The sequence below is a fragment of the Anthonomus grandis genome, chromosome 2 (genome assembly GCF_022605725.1).
Source record: "Anthonomus grandis grandis chromosome 2, icAntGran1.3, whole genome shotgun sequence".
NCBI lineage: Eukaryota > Metazoa > Arthropoda > Insecta > Coleoptera > Curculionidae > Anthonomus > Anthonomus grandis.
Genome location: NC_065547.1, coordinates 36,186,387 through 36,202,228, shown reverse-complemented (window position 1 = coordinate 36,202,228; position 15,842 = coordinate 36,186,387). Strand labels below are relative to the sequence as shown.

The following is a 15,842-nucleotide window of genomic DNA, read 5'->3' as shown; positions in this document are numbered from 1 at the left end:
CCTCGTTTTATAGGCTTTTTCGTCATATATTGCTTCAACGTACTTCGCTCCTTAAATTTTACCATTGATACATCGATTGCGATGTTTTTTGTGCAATCATAATATTTTTAAAATTCTCCTTAATTTTATCTATAAAGGGCCTAACTTTCTACAGTTTATCGAATCCTGCATCTCCTATTTTCGGCATTACGCTATTGTCATTGAGGTGAACGTGGCTAAGCAACCAACCGAATCTATTTACAGCCATAAACTGGGAAATGTAATTATCGTGCATGTCGACACTCCAATAGTCTCTATAACTAGGTAGTGGTTTCCCATGAGAATATTAAGACCAAGGAAAACCTTCATGTCTTTTGTATTTGTAGGATTATATTTTTTGTTATTTCTTTTAAATTCTTGTTCAGCATAGAGGTTTGTTTGAAAAACAATGTCTTCTATAAGCTCGTCACTTATAAACAGATTAAAAAAAAGTAAGGTGACAACAGGTGATCTTCCTTTTGTAGTAACTCAAGACATAAACCTTGATTCTCAGTCTCAGTAAACGGCTGGGCCGGGTTTATTAGATGTAAATTTTGAGTAGGCCATGAAACTTTAGGTGGTTGATTATTTGATTTTTGTAAATACCTTGAAAGTGGGACGTCATCATCGCTGGAGTCATCATCACTACTGATCATAATATCATTAGGCTGTATTTCACAGAAATCATTTTCATTGTCGGACTGTTCTGAAATAATTGTTTCCTGATCACTTGGAACTTTATCTATCATTTCTAATTCGTCGTAGAATTCTTTTTCAGTCATATCAACCAATTTTAAGTCCATAGGATATTTACTGCTGCCAGCGAAAGCCATAGCCTGAAAGAAAAAAGAAAATACCCTTATTGCATAGTGGTACAAATTAGGGACTCATTAAAATTTTGTTTTTTTCAAACCATAATCCTTAATTTTTATTGCATTTATGTTTTTTACATAAATATATACATCATAAAACGCAAATAAAATACAGAATAATCCGAAATGCGTACCTTATCAAAATAAAACCAACACTAAGTATTTATAAACAAAAACACTTGCTTCTTGCAACATCTAATGCGTTTGACCAGTCAAGACATGAAATATTTATGCAGTATAGTAAAAATCCGCATCCATGTTCATTAATTAAGTAAGTAGTATTATCTTTGCTACTATGCATCTTTTAGCTATTTATTCGTGGTACGATTTATGTACTACACTGTCGAAAAGAGTTAAGGGGCCGTATCTTCGTAGGGAGGGCCTATAAGAATTTTTTATGGGAAAAAGTTTTCCCACATTTTCCGGGACACCCCATACATAAATCATTCTTTAAAATTTAGTTTTTTCTTTTATATTTTTTTAATGGAATTTTTCTCGCTACAAATACAAAACTTGAACTTAATTTGACCGTTTTATGTAGATGCGAAATTGTAACACAGTTTTTTTGTTTACGTAATGTGTAGGTGTGCATAATGATTTGAAACAAAATCCTGGAACGAACGAACCAAACGGAACAGAAGACGACGAACATTTTCTTTCATCTTATTTGGCATTTATGGTAACTTTGCAGTTACTGTCACATCATTTGCGATAGGAGCACATCGTAGACCTCAAATTCTCCAAAAAGACCAAACCTTCCTCGCAAGAACGTTTATTTGCTTATTGAACGTTTATTGAATTATTATTATGTTTACCGGATAAATTAATAAAAATTCAGTAAACGCTCTCAGACTTGTGACGGTAAATAACTGTAGACGTTTCTCCTTTCCTTGTAACAATTCCGCACCATATCAATATATTATTTAAAGTGTAACCATTAAGAAGTCATGACTTGTAGTAAAATAATGACGCTCTATCTTAATAGCTCAGTTAACCAGATCATACCAGAAATCGTATATTTTTTTAAAGAAACTGTTTCAGGGCTTTATTAATTCATTTTAAATAATAAAAAGCTCGCTGAGTGAATGCAGATCTTTGTCATCTTTAGGCCCAAGTCAAGTGAAATTCTATTTAATTATATCAGTATAGTAATTTCTTATCCTTTTGCCAGGAAAACATTTTAAGATCCTATTTGATCGAGTTTAACATTAAAAAATTAATAGTTTAACTTATTAAATCCTTATTATTATAAGTTATTCAGGAAATTAATAAACTTCACATAAAAGTATGTTATTTTGATAAGCCTAACAATTTGGGAATATGATAGCTAATGCCATGACCTCATGAAGAATGTATGTAAATCTAAGAAGTAATGTTTGAGAATACGTAGTTTCGCAGCACTACTGGAAATTTTTCAAGAGAATACAAGGACATTTGCCCACTTATTCAAATAGTTATCAGCATCCTTTTTCTTTAAAAAATATTAAAATCGATACATACAAAAAATTTAAGAATACACTACAAAGTGTGAGTCATAATCGATGTCCAAAATCTTCGTCAATTGAACTGTTTATATTATCGACGTACAATTAATCCTGCCTACTATACTATGTACAACCTAGACGGCCCCTGGTAAAATAAACAAGGTCCTTAGTAGTGTTGATCACGTAAAATTTGTATTAAATTATACCAAATACTTCAAAAGTCATTCAAGAAAAACCGATTTTCAGCGTCGTATTTAAGGGGCCGTATCTTCGTAGGGAGGGCCTATAGGAAATTTTTTATGGGAAAAAGTTTTCCCACATTTTCCGGGACACCCTGTATACATAAATCATTCTTTAAAATTTAACTTTTTCTTTAAAATGTTTTTTAATGGAATTTTTCTCGCTACAAATACAAAACTTGAACTTAATTTTTGACCGTTTTATATGGATGCGAAATTGTAAGTTTTTTTGTTTACGTAATGTGTAGGTGTGCATAATGATTTGAAACAAAATCCTGGAACGAACGAACCAAACGGAACAGAACACGCCGAACATTTTCCGAGGTTTTTCAGAAAACGCGACAAACACATTTGTATCAATTTCAAAGGGATTTTTCGGAATTATTATTTAACGGAAACAATTTCGATTACAAAGGGATTGTAATTCAACAAAATTAAAAAACGATGTTTGATGCAAGGGTGAGAATTTCTGACAATATGGTGTTTTCGCTAAACGAACTATTGAAAAAAAAGAGGAAAACAGGAAGAGATTAGTTTTTGTCCAATTTAGCATTTATGGTAACTTCGCAGTTACTGTCACATCATCTGCGATGGGAGCACATCGTAGACCTTAAATTCTCCAAGAAGATCAAACCTTCTGCGCAAGAAGGTTTATTGCTGTTCAGCGCGCGCGGCACGTTTGCACAACTACATAAAATAAATGAATTATTATTATGTTTACCGATAAAACGGATAAATTAATAAAAATTCAGTAAACGCTCTAACAAAGCATTCAGACTTGTGACGGGTAAATAACTATAGACGTTTCTCCTTTCCTTGTAACAATTCCGCACCATATTAATATATTATTTAAAGTGTTACCATTAAGAAGTCATGACTTGTAGTAAAATAATGACGCTCTATCTTAATAGCTCAGTTAACCAGATCATACCAGAAATCATATATTTTTTTAAGAAACTGTATCAAGGCTTAATTAATATTCATTTTAAATAACAAAAAGATCTCCATGTTCGCTGAGTGAATGCAGATCTTTGTCATCTTTAGGCCCAAGTCAAGTGAAATTCTTTTTAATTATATCAGTATAGTAATTTCTTATCCTTTTGCCAGGAAAACATTTTAAGATCCTATTTGGTCGAGTTTAACATTAAAAAATTAAATAAACAGTTTAACTTATTAAATCCTTATTATTATAAGTTAATTAGGAAATTAATAAACTTCAGATAAAAGTAAGTTATTTCAATAAGCCTAAGATTTTGGGGATCAATTTTGATGAAATTTGATTAACTATTATGTCCAGACAGTTATGACATATTAAATCAAGGATACACCGAGATTTCTTTAGAATAACAGGAAATAAATAATTTAATTGTGATATTTGTATTCAAAAATTGTAATATTTAAAAAAGTTACTAAAACTAAATAATTATAAAAAAACAAATTTGCATCTTAAAACTAATCAATTTTGCTTTAATCCTTGAGCAGCCATGCACATTCGTGATAGTAGGCCAGACATTTGCAATAATGTTGTGAGGCCTTCGATAATTCTTTGATGTGTTATTCCGATCTCCTGGAATTCAATTATTTTATTCACTTATTACAAACAGTACAAGTATGCTATTATAACAAAAACTATTAAAGATTTATTTTAATAACTAGTTGCATAAAAATCATAATTTTACCTTTATAAAAGCTAATTTAATGCTCTCGTTCAAATCCATGTTTTTACATACTTTGAAAATATTTTTGATTATATCTTCAGCAGCATATCCTAGGTTCCACAGATGCTCAACAACCTACAATAGATATAGTATAGACTATACAAATAATTTAATTGACCCCAGTAATTTTTGTATGAGAGGGGTGGAAAATAGCATACCAGTAAATAAATAATAGGTAGTTGCGTAAATTCTGAAACTGACAGGCTAATTTCTAAAGATTTAAAATATCCGTACAGTCAACATTTCGGTGATTGTGTGAATGAATAATGGTTCTTCTTTTTCTGGCTATTCTTAATTAAATTTAAATAGAGCGCCACACGAATGTCAGTAACATATATTATGCAACTTTATTATATCAAATGGAAAAGAGTATTCGTACGTCCTGAAAAATTGACAAAGGGCTACATTATTAAACGATTTTGCACCCAGCATTTGTTCCATCAGAATGTAGGTTTCAAATATTTATAAGATTTTTTTATTTCCTTTCCTTCTGGGGAATTAATGTAGATACAGCAGATTATAGCAAGTACTTTATAAAAATATGAATATTCTTTTTAGAATTGTGAGTGTCTCATTCCTATACTGCTCGTAAATTTTGATACTTTTTATCGCTTTTTTAGCGATAATAAATCTTATTTATTCTTCTGGCTTCAAAGAAAACTCTAGCTAGCCATCTGCAAGAGAGATGGTATGCACTTTATAATATTCTTAATAAACAGAAATAAAAATTAGAATTTTAAATTTACTATTATCAGTAAATATTTCGATTACTGTATTTCAAACTTTTTATTTGAAAACTATGTAACACCTGAACAATATTAAGGGGAAATTACATTTTGTGTAAACATTAAGCCCCATTTTTTGTCTTCGAAGTCAACAGGCACATAAGAACATTTGTCTACAGGAAGCCCACTCATATTGGAAGGTCTCGTCTCTTCATTATTCTTTTATTTTCTAGTTTCGTATTGATATTGATCTCAATGTGGAACTAGAAAATATTAACAGGGAATTACAGAAAAAAAGGTTTTCTGAGGAACTTATCGAAAATACTCTCAGAATGGCGAGATTCAGGCGAAATAAATCAACCCAAAAATATCTTCAAAACGTACAGGACTTATCACAATCCTATAGCTGCTGTGCCTTTAAATCTGTGAGGAAAATAAGCATCGAAAACTGTGAAAAACCGAAGGTCTTCATATTAGTCACATCGAAGAAAGAGGAAATTTCTACAGGCAATCTACACCACACAGAAACCAAAATTCTTCAGACAGGCAAGTGTAATATACAAACCAAATATGAGGTCCTCCAAATATGACGAAGCACATTACATTTGCTTGACATCACGTTACACATAACAATATATTTTTACGTGCGAAGAGCTAGTAGTTAACTACCGACTTAAGTCGAAACTCGAAATAGAATATTTAATTATTATATAAATAAGAAAGAAATATAATTTTTTTCCTGCAAATGTCATTTTTTACATAAAATTTAATACTCATACACCCTCTTTGTTAGGTGTAAGATATTACAGATCGAATGTTCTTAGATTTACATGTAGAATTAAAAGTGTAATAATCTAATGTATAGGATATTCTATTTAAGATAACTTCATTAACTTAAATGTAAATTAAGCTTTAGTAAATTAAAGCCTGTTTTAATAAAATAAATATAAAAATTGTGAAAAGATTCAGTCAAACCATTCACAAGAAAGATATAATATGAATATTTTTCTCTATTACTTACCTTATAAGCCTTCCTAATGTCTCCTTCCACACATGATCTAAGCATATCTTTAATAAGCATCGGATGAGGTTCATCACACACTTTAAAAACATTTACTGAGTTGACTTCCCCAAAACCATTGTGAGTTGACTGTAGATTATTTAGAGCCTGTCTCATATCACCTTGTGCAGTAAAAACTATCGCTTCTAGACCATCCTCTGTGTATTTTACCTTTTTATGAAAAAAGAATAAATTATAAAAACAATATGTTTACTAGTATATAGCCACCTAAAAACATTTGTTCTTACATTTTCTTTTTCACAAATCTGTATAACTCTTGCCAAAACTTGAGCATCTGTTAAACGAGAATATCTTAGAATGGCGCATCTGGATTGTATAGGTTCTATAACTTTTTCACTATAGTTACAAGCTAGGGCAAATCTCGTCGTGTTACTATAGATTTCCATGGTTCTCCTTAAAGCTTGTTGCGCACCTTCAGTCATACTAAAATTTATTTTGTCAGAATTAAATTAATATAAAGCTGCTTTGATGTAATGATGTATGAAACTTAAACAATTCCAACAATATGCAATATGTAAATCACTATAGTGATTTACATTTAAATTTTTGGTTCAAAAGTCTCACCATTTTTTTGAGGTGAAATAATTAACAAGGTTCTATTCAAGTGACTGTAGATTCTGGTAATTGACTTTTAATGGGAAAAGGAGCAAATTAATGCAACTAACTTTTTGAGTGGTATGGTGAGATTTTATTTGACTCTATAGATTTTGGTTTAAGTATGTACACTATCACTCATATAATAATAATAATAATAATAAACGACTTTTATTTGCAAAAATTCATTACATAATATTTGTATTATAATGTATGTTTCTTAACCTATCAGTTGGCGAAGTCTAGCCTAGTGCTATTCAAACTCAACCCTCTAACAGATTTCATTAAATGCTAAATAACACCCATGTGCCAAATAATTATGCACTTGAAAGGCACTTTAAATAATGTAGTCTTAACTTATAGTTAACAGTAATTAAAGAAAAAAAATGTACAAAAAAGGAAATATAAAGGAACCTGAAAATTTTTCCGTAATATACCCAACAAAAAATAAATAAATAAACAATAACTTCAAGAAGAAATAGTCACTTTACTGAGAAAATTTCACGCTCCGGGCAGCAGGCGACAGACTAGCTGGTGGGTCAAATTATAGTCCTGTACTTGCTTACTCATTATTATAGACATTAACACAGATTTAAATTTATTTGTTGTAAATTCTTTCATATAATCTGGCAAAGAATTATAAAGATGAACAGGGATATACAAAGAACTTTTTTGAAAAAATGCTGTTTTATGTTTAGGAATCACGAACTTTGTTTTATTTCTAGTATTTTTAGAGTGTACACTGTCATTGGTCTTGATTTTTTCTATGAAGCACGTTGAAATATATTTGCGTTTATTTATAAGTTCATGAAAAAAGATTCCAAGATGTAATAGCCTTCAATTTGTCATATTTAACCATTTTTGTCAAATATAGAGCAACTAACTAAAAAAAACAAATTGTTCATAATTTGGTAATTTTATTTAATATTTGGTGCCATATCTTTTATTCTTAATAACTTCTACACATCAATTTTTCATAGAATTGTCAATTTCATCTCACATGTTCCTGGGTTAGCATCGGGACTCTGTGCTGGTCAAAGCATTACATGGATGTTATTTGGAACAAACCAATCTTTTATTAATTTGGAGGTGTGTTTTGGGTCATTATCACACAGAAATGGCCACCTTAAACTAATATTATCCTCGGTAAATAGAACCATGTGGTCTTCATAAATGCTACAATATACAAAATGGTCCATTATCCCCTCTATTTTTACTGGTGAACCAATGCCAAACCCCAAAAACGCCCCCCAAATCATAAGTCCACCTCCTCCATGCTTAACAGTAGCTCTTGTATAGTTGGGGTTGAAACTATGCTATATTAATGCACAATAAACTTTTGACTTTGACATTCCATCAGATTTCGAAAGTTTAAAACTAGTTTCATTGAAAAATAGTACCATTTTCAATTTCTGAAAAGACCAATTCACATGTTTTTTAGTAAAGCAAAGTCTAGGCTTTCTATTTTTTTTAGGGCTTTTTAGAGGACTTTCTCGCAAATAAACCAGCTTCTCTTAATCTTCATTTTATGGTACTTATAGACACAGACACATCAGAAATTTCATCTTTTATACAAGATGCACTCATAAAGGGATCACAAGCAGAAAGCATTTTAATATTTCTGTGAACGGCACTAGTAGTTTTGCATCTCCTACCATTCATGGAGACTGCTTCTAAAGTATTTCTTCTGTTAAAATTGGAAATTGTCCTTGATACTCATTGATTTATTCAAATTTAAATATTTTGCAATTTTACAAAATTTTTCTCCTTGCCTAAACTTTTCTAAGATTTTTTGTTTTATTTGTATAGAAAAATTAATACATCTTGGCTGTTTTATTGCAACTATAGGTAAACTGGACTGTTTGAAATCTAATTTTAAAATGGACTTAAAAAATACTTGCTCTATTTATAAACCTCATAGCAAAAAATTTGTAAAATAAGAATGTTGTTTATGAAAAGCATGGGTATAATTATATTTAGTTATGCTAAGGAATTATATTTAATAATTAATTAATTATATTAATGCTAAGGAATGTATAACCGAGACCAAATATAAATGTTTTATAGTAAAATTTTTTACTTGCTTCTTTTAACTTTTTCAAAATTTGATTTTTAATTTTGTTGCTCTAGATATGAATGATAGTGTTTGTACATATTAATTATAGAAAGATCTTCTTGGCATTATGTATCTTTTTTATCACATTCAATGTTAAAAGACACAACGAATTGCAACCCATTCTTTTTTTTATAGTTTTTCTTTATCTCCTGAAAATTTGTAAAAATGTTGGTACAAGTGCCTAAGCCATTAAAATCTTCTTTTTTCGAGTTTTTCAACACCAATCATCAATATACCAGATGAGGAAATCAAAAAAGAAGTAATGTGATGGGTGTAGGCTGCCAAGGAAGATTATGTATAGATTGCTTTATTTGCATTTTGGATCCATATTCATGTGTATAGGTGACTTTATTTTATATTACAGAATTTGAATATAAAAATAAAAATAAGTTTTTGTTTTGATGTTTATTATTACTTTAGACAGATGAATACCAGGATTAGCACAATTTCTTTTCCTGTTAAGAATAGCACTCTTGAAACTATCAATCAATTTCAAAATAAGAATAATGTAATAGCAATATGTTCAAAAAATTGTTATTTGTGTTATTATGATGGGAATTATAAACCAAAGATTAAAATTAGGAAATGTTTACCTGTCAACCTCATCCAAAATAATAATCTTGTGTTTTCCTTGAGGCAAAGTGACTTTTTGCTGCGCAAACATTTTGACTTTGTTTCTTACAACATCAATCCCTCTATCATTTGAGGCATTTAATTCTAAAACTGCATCTTTAAATGCTGGGCCCAACATAATTTTAGCCAAGCAAAGAATGGTGGTGGTTTTACCAACACCAGGAGGACCCTGAAGTATGGGATATTATAATCCTTCAAAATGCTATAGGTTTAACAATACAACTTACAGCAATAATGACGTTAGGTACATTTCCTTGTGTTGCAAATACTGATAGTCGTGTAATAGTATCCTCATTGCCCACAATTTCTTCAAATGTTTGAGGCCTATACTTCTCTATCCTAAAATGTTTATTGCAATTAAGTTAGATGTATTTAATTAAGCAACATTACGCATTTACCAGGGCAAGTTGCTTGTTTTTTTTGATATAGGTTCCTCCCTTATTTTCGAAGGCCCTGGTTGAGCATCATCTACATCCATTACTTCTATGTCCGTCATTTTGTATAACTGTATATTTATGTAGGCAACAGAAGCAATTATTTTGAGTGTTTATTTTTAATCGCAAAAAACCCCTCTTTTTATAGGTAAGAATAGCACAGTGTAAGAAAGGGAACAATATAAATACAACAATAACAGAAACCTAATTTATTTTGGCGGTATACAGTAATTTTTTTTAAATTTAGGTTATATAGGTTAGGTAGGTCGCTATGATTAAGGCTCGACTTCACGCACATTCACTAGTCGCTACATTCTTCCTTAAAATTTTCTTGAGATTCCTGAATTCAAAAAAACAGTATTCGCAAGTTTTATGGTGATAATTTTTATATTCCCGTAAAATTAAATTTTAAACATAAAGCATGTATTTAATAGTAGCCACAGTTTTAAAACATTAACTTCAGCTATATACATAATTATACATGGTGACAGTTTAAAAACTTGAAGGTGATTTCCATTACATTGAAGACAACAATAATAGACTCCGGTATAGTACGGTATTCCTGAACTATTCTATGCTGGAGTTGTTCAGTAACTCAGGTTGCGTTCCAAAAAGCATAGATTTTAGGTGACCCCGCAATAAAAAGTCAATACAAATTAGAATCGGTGATTTAGATTCTCTTTTTTCACTTCAGTGGTTAGGATAATGATAATCCAACCATTATCTAACAGAAACTACATAACAAGGAGGTCCGACATCCTTTTGGAATTGTAGTAAGCTAAGGCTTCTAAAAATAAATGTCCATATATGTCCCTCTGATTTTCTAATTCCCGTATATTAGTGGTTCGATTGACATCTATGGCCGTTCAGCATACATGTCGTCATTTAAGTTTCCTGGTATAAATATTGGGCCGATAATACTTTTTTTATTCATTAGGCAATCAAGAAGTTTTCGCTAAACAATAGATTACAATTATTAAAAAATTTACATATTAACAAAAATGTATGCATAAGGCACAGAGCGATAACGATAAGATATAATTTATTGAAGCCACTTACAAAATATTAACAAAAATTAATATTGATAATAGTAATACTAATCACTACAACTTAAGACTATTGAGCAAATTTTGCTTAAATCCATTTCAAATATATCTATTTTTCTTAACTCATTATTAACCAACGAACACATTCTGGGAACCTCAAAGGTGAAATGGTGCCTTGTCGGGTAAGACGCATCACGAAAGTTTAACTGACAAATTAATAAAAATAAAAATAAATAAAAAGTAATTAACAAATTAATTTATATAAAAATACTACTCCTGCCATTTTTCTTCTTTTTTTAATGTAATAAATTGATTAAAAGAATGTATGAGATATCAAAATAGGATACAGTCAGTTTTTTTATAATAAAAGTACCTCAAAAATTTGATTGTATTTTTTCAATGGTGTATTTTAATACCTTCCATAAAAGGGACTCCATATAATAGCACAATAGTTTAAATAACATTATAAAGAATTTTTGAGGTTGTTTCATTTTGAAAACCACGAGAGTTTTAAACTAGACTGCCGTACAAGTCAAAAAAGTACTTTTTTTTTACGAAAATGTGTTTTTTATATCACTCAATAGCCAAGTGGATTCCATATCTATCTGCTAAAAGTAAAAATGCATGTTTTATGGGACTATTACTTGAACTTTTCCAAGGAAAAAAGACGTAAGTATAGAAAAAGTTGTAAATGGTGACGTATCACGTGTGATACGTCACCATTTACAATCCGGTATGATTGTAAATGGTGATCATTTTATCATTATTATCATTATCATTTTATCAATGGTGATCATTATGATCATTTTATCCGGTATGAAAATATGAAATTTTAATATGTATTTGGAAGAAAATCGTTTTCGTCGATTTTCTCCGTTCCAAGCTGAACAGACTTAAATACTTTTTTGACTTGCATTTTGTATCCTTTGAAGTTATAAATTTAATGTGTTTGTTAAATTTTAGCTCGCGATCAAAAATTACTTATGATTTGTGCTTTTTTGTATAGGACCTATTTTTGATATTTTCCAAAAATCTGGATAAATTTAGTATTTATTATTACTTTAAACATTATTTCCAGGTGCCTCATCAAAAACTCCCGACATGCAAAAATGAAATGCATGCGGTGGAATACGGCTTAGCAGGTCCGCACGATCTTTAAGGTTGTAACATGGAAATTGCTTCTAAAATGTGTTGTCTACTATGTTTGAAAATTTTAAATTAATTTTAGGAATACTATATTGAGCCGACTGGTTAGAGTATACACTTTGGAAATAAGTTGTACATGCTTAGGCTATGTTAGACCCTTGTCCTCAAAGGTCATACAGTCCGATAATTTATCAGAGTTTTTTAAATATTTTTACATATTTCCAAAAATTGTTTATATCAGAATTTATACCATTTTCAATACTTAAAATTAAATTTTTATATGCAAGTTTAATTTTTGTTTTTATTTTTGGTCTAAGATGCGAAAATTATTGTATATCCAAATCATTGTTAATTTTTTTAATTCTTTGATAATATTTTTTACGTCGTAAATCTTTAATGATACTACGGCTAAACCCAGAGGGATACTGTTTTTTACTGTGTTTTTTAAATGGAACACACTCCCAAATAATACCCAAAAATAATTTATAAAAATAACTAACCACCTCTTTAAAAATTGGCATCTTGGTGAATACCATATACCGGCTCCAACATTAATTTTCCGGTCGTACTGGGTATGTCCTTATTTAGATACGTGGGGATTACCGTACGTCATTCCAGTATTGACAGTTTTGGTTAATAACATGCCCATATACATAAAAGGTAGACTCATCATTGAAACAATTATTTTGAACTAGTCAAGGTTCTGCCGTAATTCTATCTGCCATTATTTATAAAACACTGGATTGATGCCACAGCTAGTCCGATGAAATGGAACAGAAAAAAGTTCGCTTCGTCTATTTCTAGAGGGTATCTTTAACTTAACCAGGCCAACAATTGGGGGTAGTCAATGTTAGCATTGACAACACGATGAAAGAAACTTAAGTCAATCAGGGTTCTCCTTGCCTCCAAAGAATGTAAATTCAGCCTTGATCTAATCCACTCGCATTCCCAATAAAAGCGTTATACTAATAAAAATAAAACATAAGTACTCTGGTAAAAGTAGGAAAATTGAAATATAGAAAGAAAAATGAATACTCTTAAAAATATACTTAACAAATAGTAGTTCTTTAAAAAAAACGGTTCAAACAGACCTTATTCGGCTAAATAATAAGTTAATCTATCATAACGGTATGTTAGAGACATCGCTTATTTATTAATCTTATTTTTACGTCGTTATGGAAGAAACCTAGACAACTAGTGTTTGTTGGAGAAATAGGGGTAAAATGGAATTGACGCAATCAATAATTTTCTCTTGCAACTCCTTTAAATTTGTTGGGCTACTAAAATCGTGCTTGTAAATGATCTCCTTAAGATAACCCCAAAAATAAAAGTAATTGGGGACAAAGTCATTTTGAGCAACTTATTTTACTTTCTCTATGTAACGTATTGAAAAACAATAGCGAAGTGGCAGAGCGCATGCATGTCTGCGCTTTACCATACTTCCCGTTTAAGCAACTCTTTATGCGTAATGATTGATTCCCCAACCTGTATACACAACCATTCTTTAGGAATAAGTACCTCAGTCTGTGGGCACGTCCCATTCATTGAACTCTATACTATTCGTAACCAAAGAAAATAAATTCGATGGTCCCATTATAATATAATTAGCTGTTTGTTAAAAATTTTATGTTTTACCTATCTATTATTGATTTATAATACCTTAGAAACGGAATATGTTATGGTAGTAATAATACCTGCTATCACACCTAGGGCATTATAAGCGGGCATTATGATAATGCCCGGAAATTTTATTGCTTATCCAATTTTATTTCTCTCATAATAAAGAATAAACATCCATTTTATACAAAAAATAATATTTCTTTAAATACTAAAAATTAAACTTTATTTCCAAAATAAAAATTACAATTTTGAAATGTCCCGGAAAATATAGCTTCCCACACAAATATAGATCCCACTATAGAATGGTCGGTGTTTTTTGTGATGGTAGAGGTGGCAGCACTAACGCTATTTTGTATAGTTTGTAAATTGTCCATTAAAGAATTTTCAATAGTCGATACGGAATTAACCTCGGAATTAACTGAATTGGCAATCATTTTTGCTACTTTATTTTTGGATGAAATACTTTCTTCTATATATCCTTCAGCTACTGAAGAGCTTTTCCATTTCCCATGTTGTTTTAGCATTTCAAACGAAGCTAGACTCTCTTCTTAACTTCTGCCTCAACAAGTAAAGTTGACGATGGGCGACGCAAACAGTGGCCGGTATAAGCTTCTGCATTATCCAGTTTTAAAAATTTTGCGATCAATGTTGGGACGCTTTCTATGGTATTTTTTCCTACAGGTTGTACTGTATAGCGACTCTTTCTATAGGTAAGAAAGAATCTTCCCTCCTTTATTCCAGCTAGTCTTAATGCTGCGTATTTTTTTATTAAATTTAAAGCGCCTAAATCTTCTTCAATGATAGTAAAATTTTTTGAAGTTGAAATTTTAGTTTATGGTACCTTTATAACCAAGACCGTTCCTCTATCTTCAATATCATCAATGGTCATTTTGACCAACTCATCTCGTCTTAAACGTCCAAAAACACCCATTACCAATATGACTTTGTGTACCAAGTAGATACCATCAGGAGCCTTCTTAATAAATTTTATTATTTGTTCTCCTTCCAAAACTTTAGACTTCTTCGGGACATATCCTTTCGACTTAACTTTTAAAAAAGATATGAGACGATGGTATTGCGAGATGTCTATATTTTTATAGACAATTAACGTAGACTTTAGGGTAGAATACTTGGTCCAGAGAGAGTTCGGACTGTATTTTTCCGACTAAAAATATTAAAATTTGTTAAACATATGTACCTATTAAAATAAAATCAATAACTTACCAGTTCCTAAAAATATGCCATTAGAACGGTTTCGGTTATTTGAACAATTACGTTGGCATCTTTCCAAATACCAAATATGCCATACTCCCGATCATACTGTTGCCTTGATTTAACTAGCAAAAGATTTTCGGTCGCTTTTATGGCCTTTTCTCTTATATTTTGTGGAATTTCTTCCATTTTAAGCAAATAGTTAAACAAAAAATGCCAACTGACTAACTGACAGAAACATCAAAGTCAAACTTAAATAATCACTGCAAGTCACTTGATAAATTTCTGTAGGTAGGTATGTACGTATAGTACCTGTACAGGTAGACCCTATTTTTTAATTAATATTAAAATATTTTTGTTCATAAAAATCAATTTTTAGGTAAAACATAAAGCATTGTATGCACCACGGGCATTGTTAGACTCTAATGCCCATCAGGCGGAAACCTAGCCCTCGGGCCAAAGGCTACTATTTCCACCTTCCGGGTATTATCGTCCTTACAATGCCCTTGATACATAAATAGCTATAATGATTTAATAGATTTAACCAATCAGCCTGGGGTGTTTTTTGCAGTACATTGGCTTTTTGCCTACTAACGTGAATCTGTGGAAAAAACTAAATTGGCCTAATTCTTCATATTAAATAATTAGACTATACACAATAGACAATAGAATTTTATTGCTTCTAAAGTAATACACTATACTTATAGCAATAGAGTACAGGCATTACAAGGAAAATATCTCTAAACAAAAACAAAATAAAGAAATCTGCTGAATCATAAAGCACCGTTTACAAAAATTACAGTTAAAAAATAGGTAGCGAGGCAGAATTATTTAATATAATACACTAAGAACAGTAACGTAAAAAATTGGCTATAGTTATAACCTACAATATGTTAGTATATGA

At 30.6% G+C, this 15,842-nt stretch overlaps 1 protein-coding gene and 2 long non-coding RNA genes across 3 annotated transcripts; 1 reads left to right on the top strand and 2 right to left on the bottom strand.

Annotated features, from left to right (window-relative positions):
* Positions 1–3,987: 3,987 nt before the first annotated feature.
* On the bottom strand, positions 3,988–10,160 carry LOC126750672 (replication factor C subunit 2). Its single transcript, XM_050460343.1, has 7 exons — positions 9,879–10,160; positions 9,708–9,819; positions 9,441–9,649; positions 6,365–6,560; positions 6,078–6,287; positions 4,293–4,406; positions 3,988–4,180 (listed from the first exon to the last, which is right to left on the bottom strand). The coding sequence occupies exons 1-7, from the start codon at positions 9,974–9,976 to the stop codon at positions 4,070–4,072; spliced, it is 1,050 nt and encodes a 349-aa protein (XP_050316300.1). The 5' UTR covers positions 9,977–10,160; the 3' UTR covers positions 3,988–4,069.
* Positions 10,161–11,486: 1,326 nt separating this feature from the next.
* On the top strand, positions 11,487–12,303 carry LOC126746559 (uncharacterized). Its single transcript, XR_007663928.1, has 3 exons — positions 11,487–11,629; positions 12,039–12,120; positions 12,189–12,303. It is a non-coding gene; the product is annotated as an uncharacterized LOC126746559 (long non-coding RNA).
* Positions 12,304–13,932: 1,629 nt separating this feature from the next.
* LOC126750383 (uncharacterized) lies at positions 13,933–15,188 on the bottom strand. Its single transcript, XR_007665699.1, has 2 exons — positions 14,951–15,188; positions 13,933–14,891 (listed from the first exon to the last, which is right to left on the bottom strand). It is a non-coding gene; the product is annotated as an uncharacterized LOC126750383 (long non-coding RNA).
* Between the last annotated feature and the right edge of the window lie 654 nt (positions 15,189–15,842).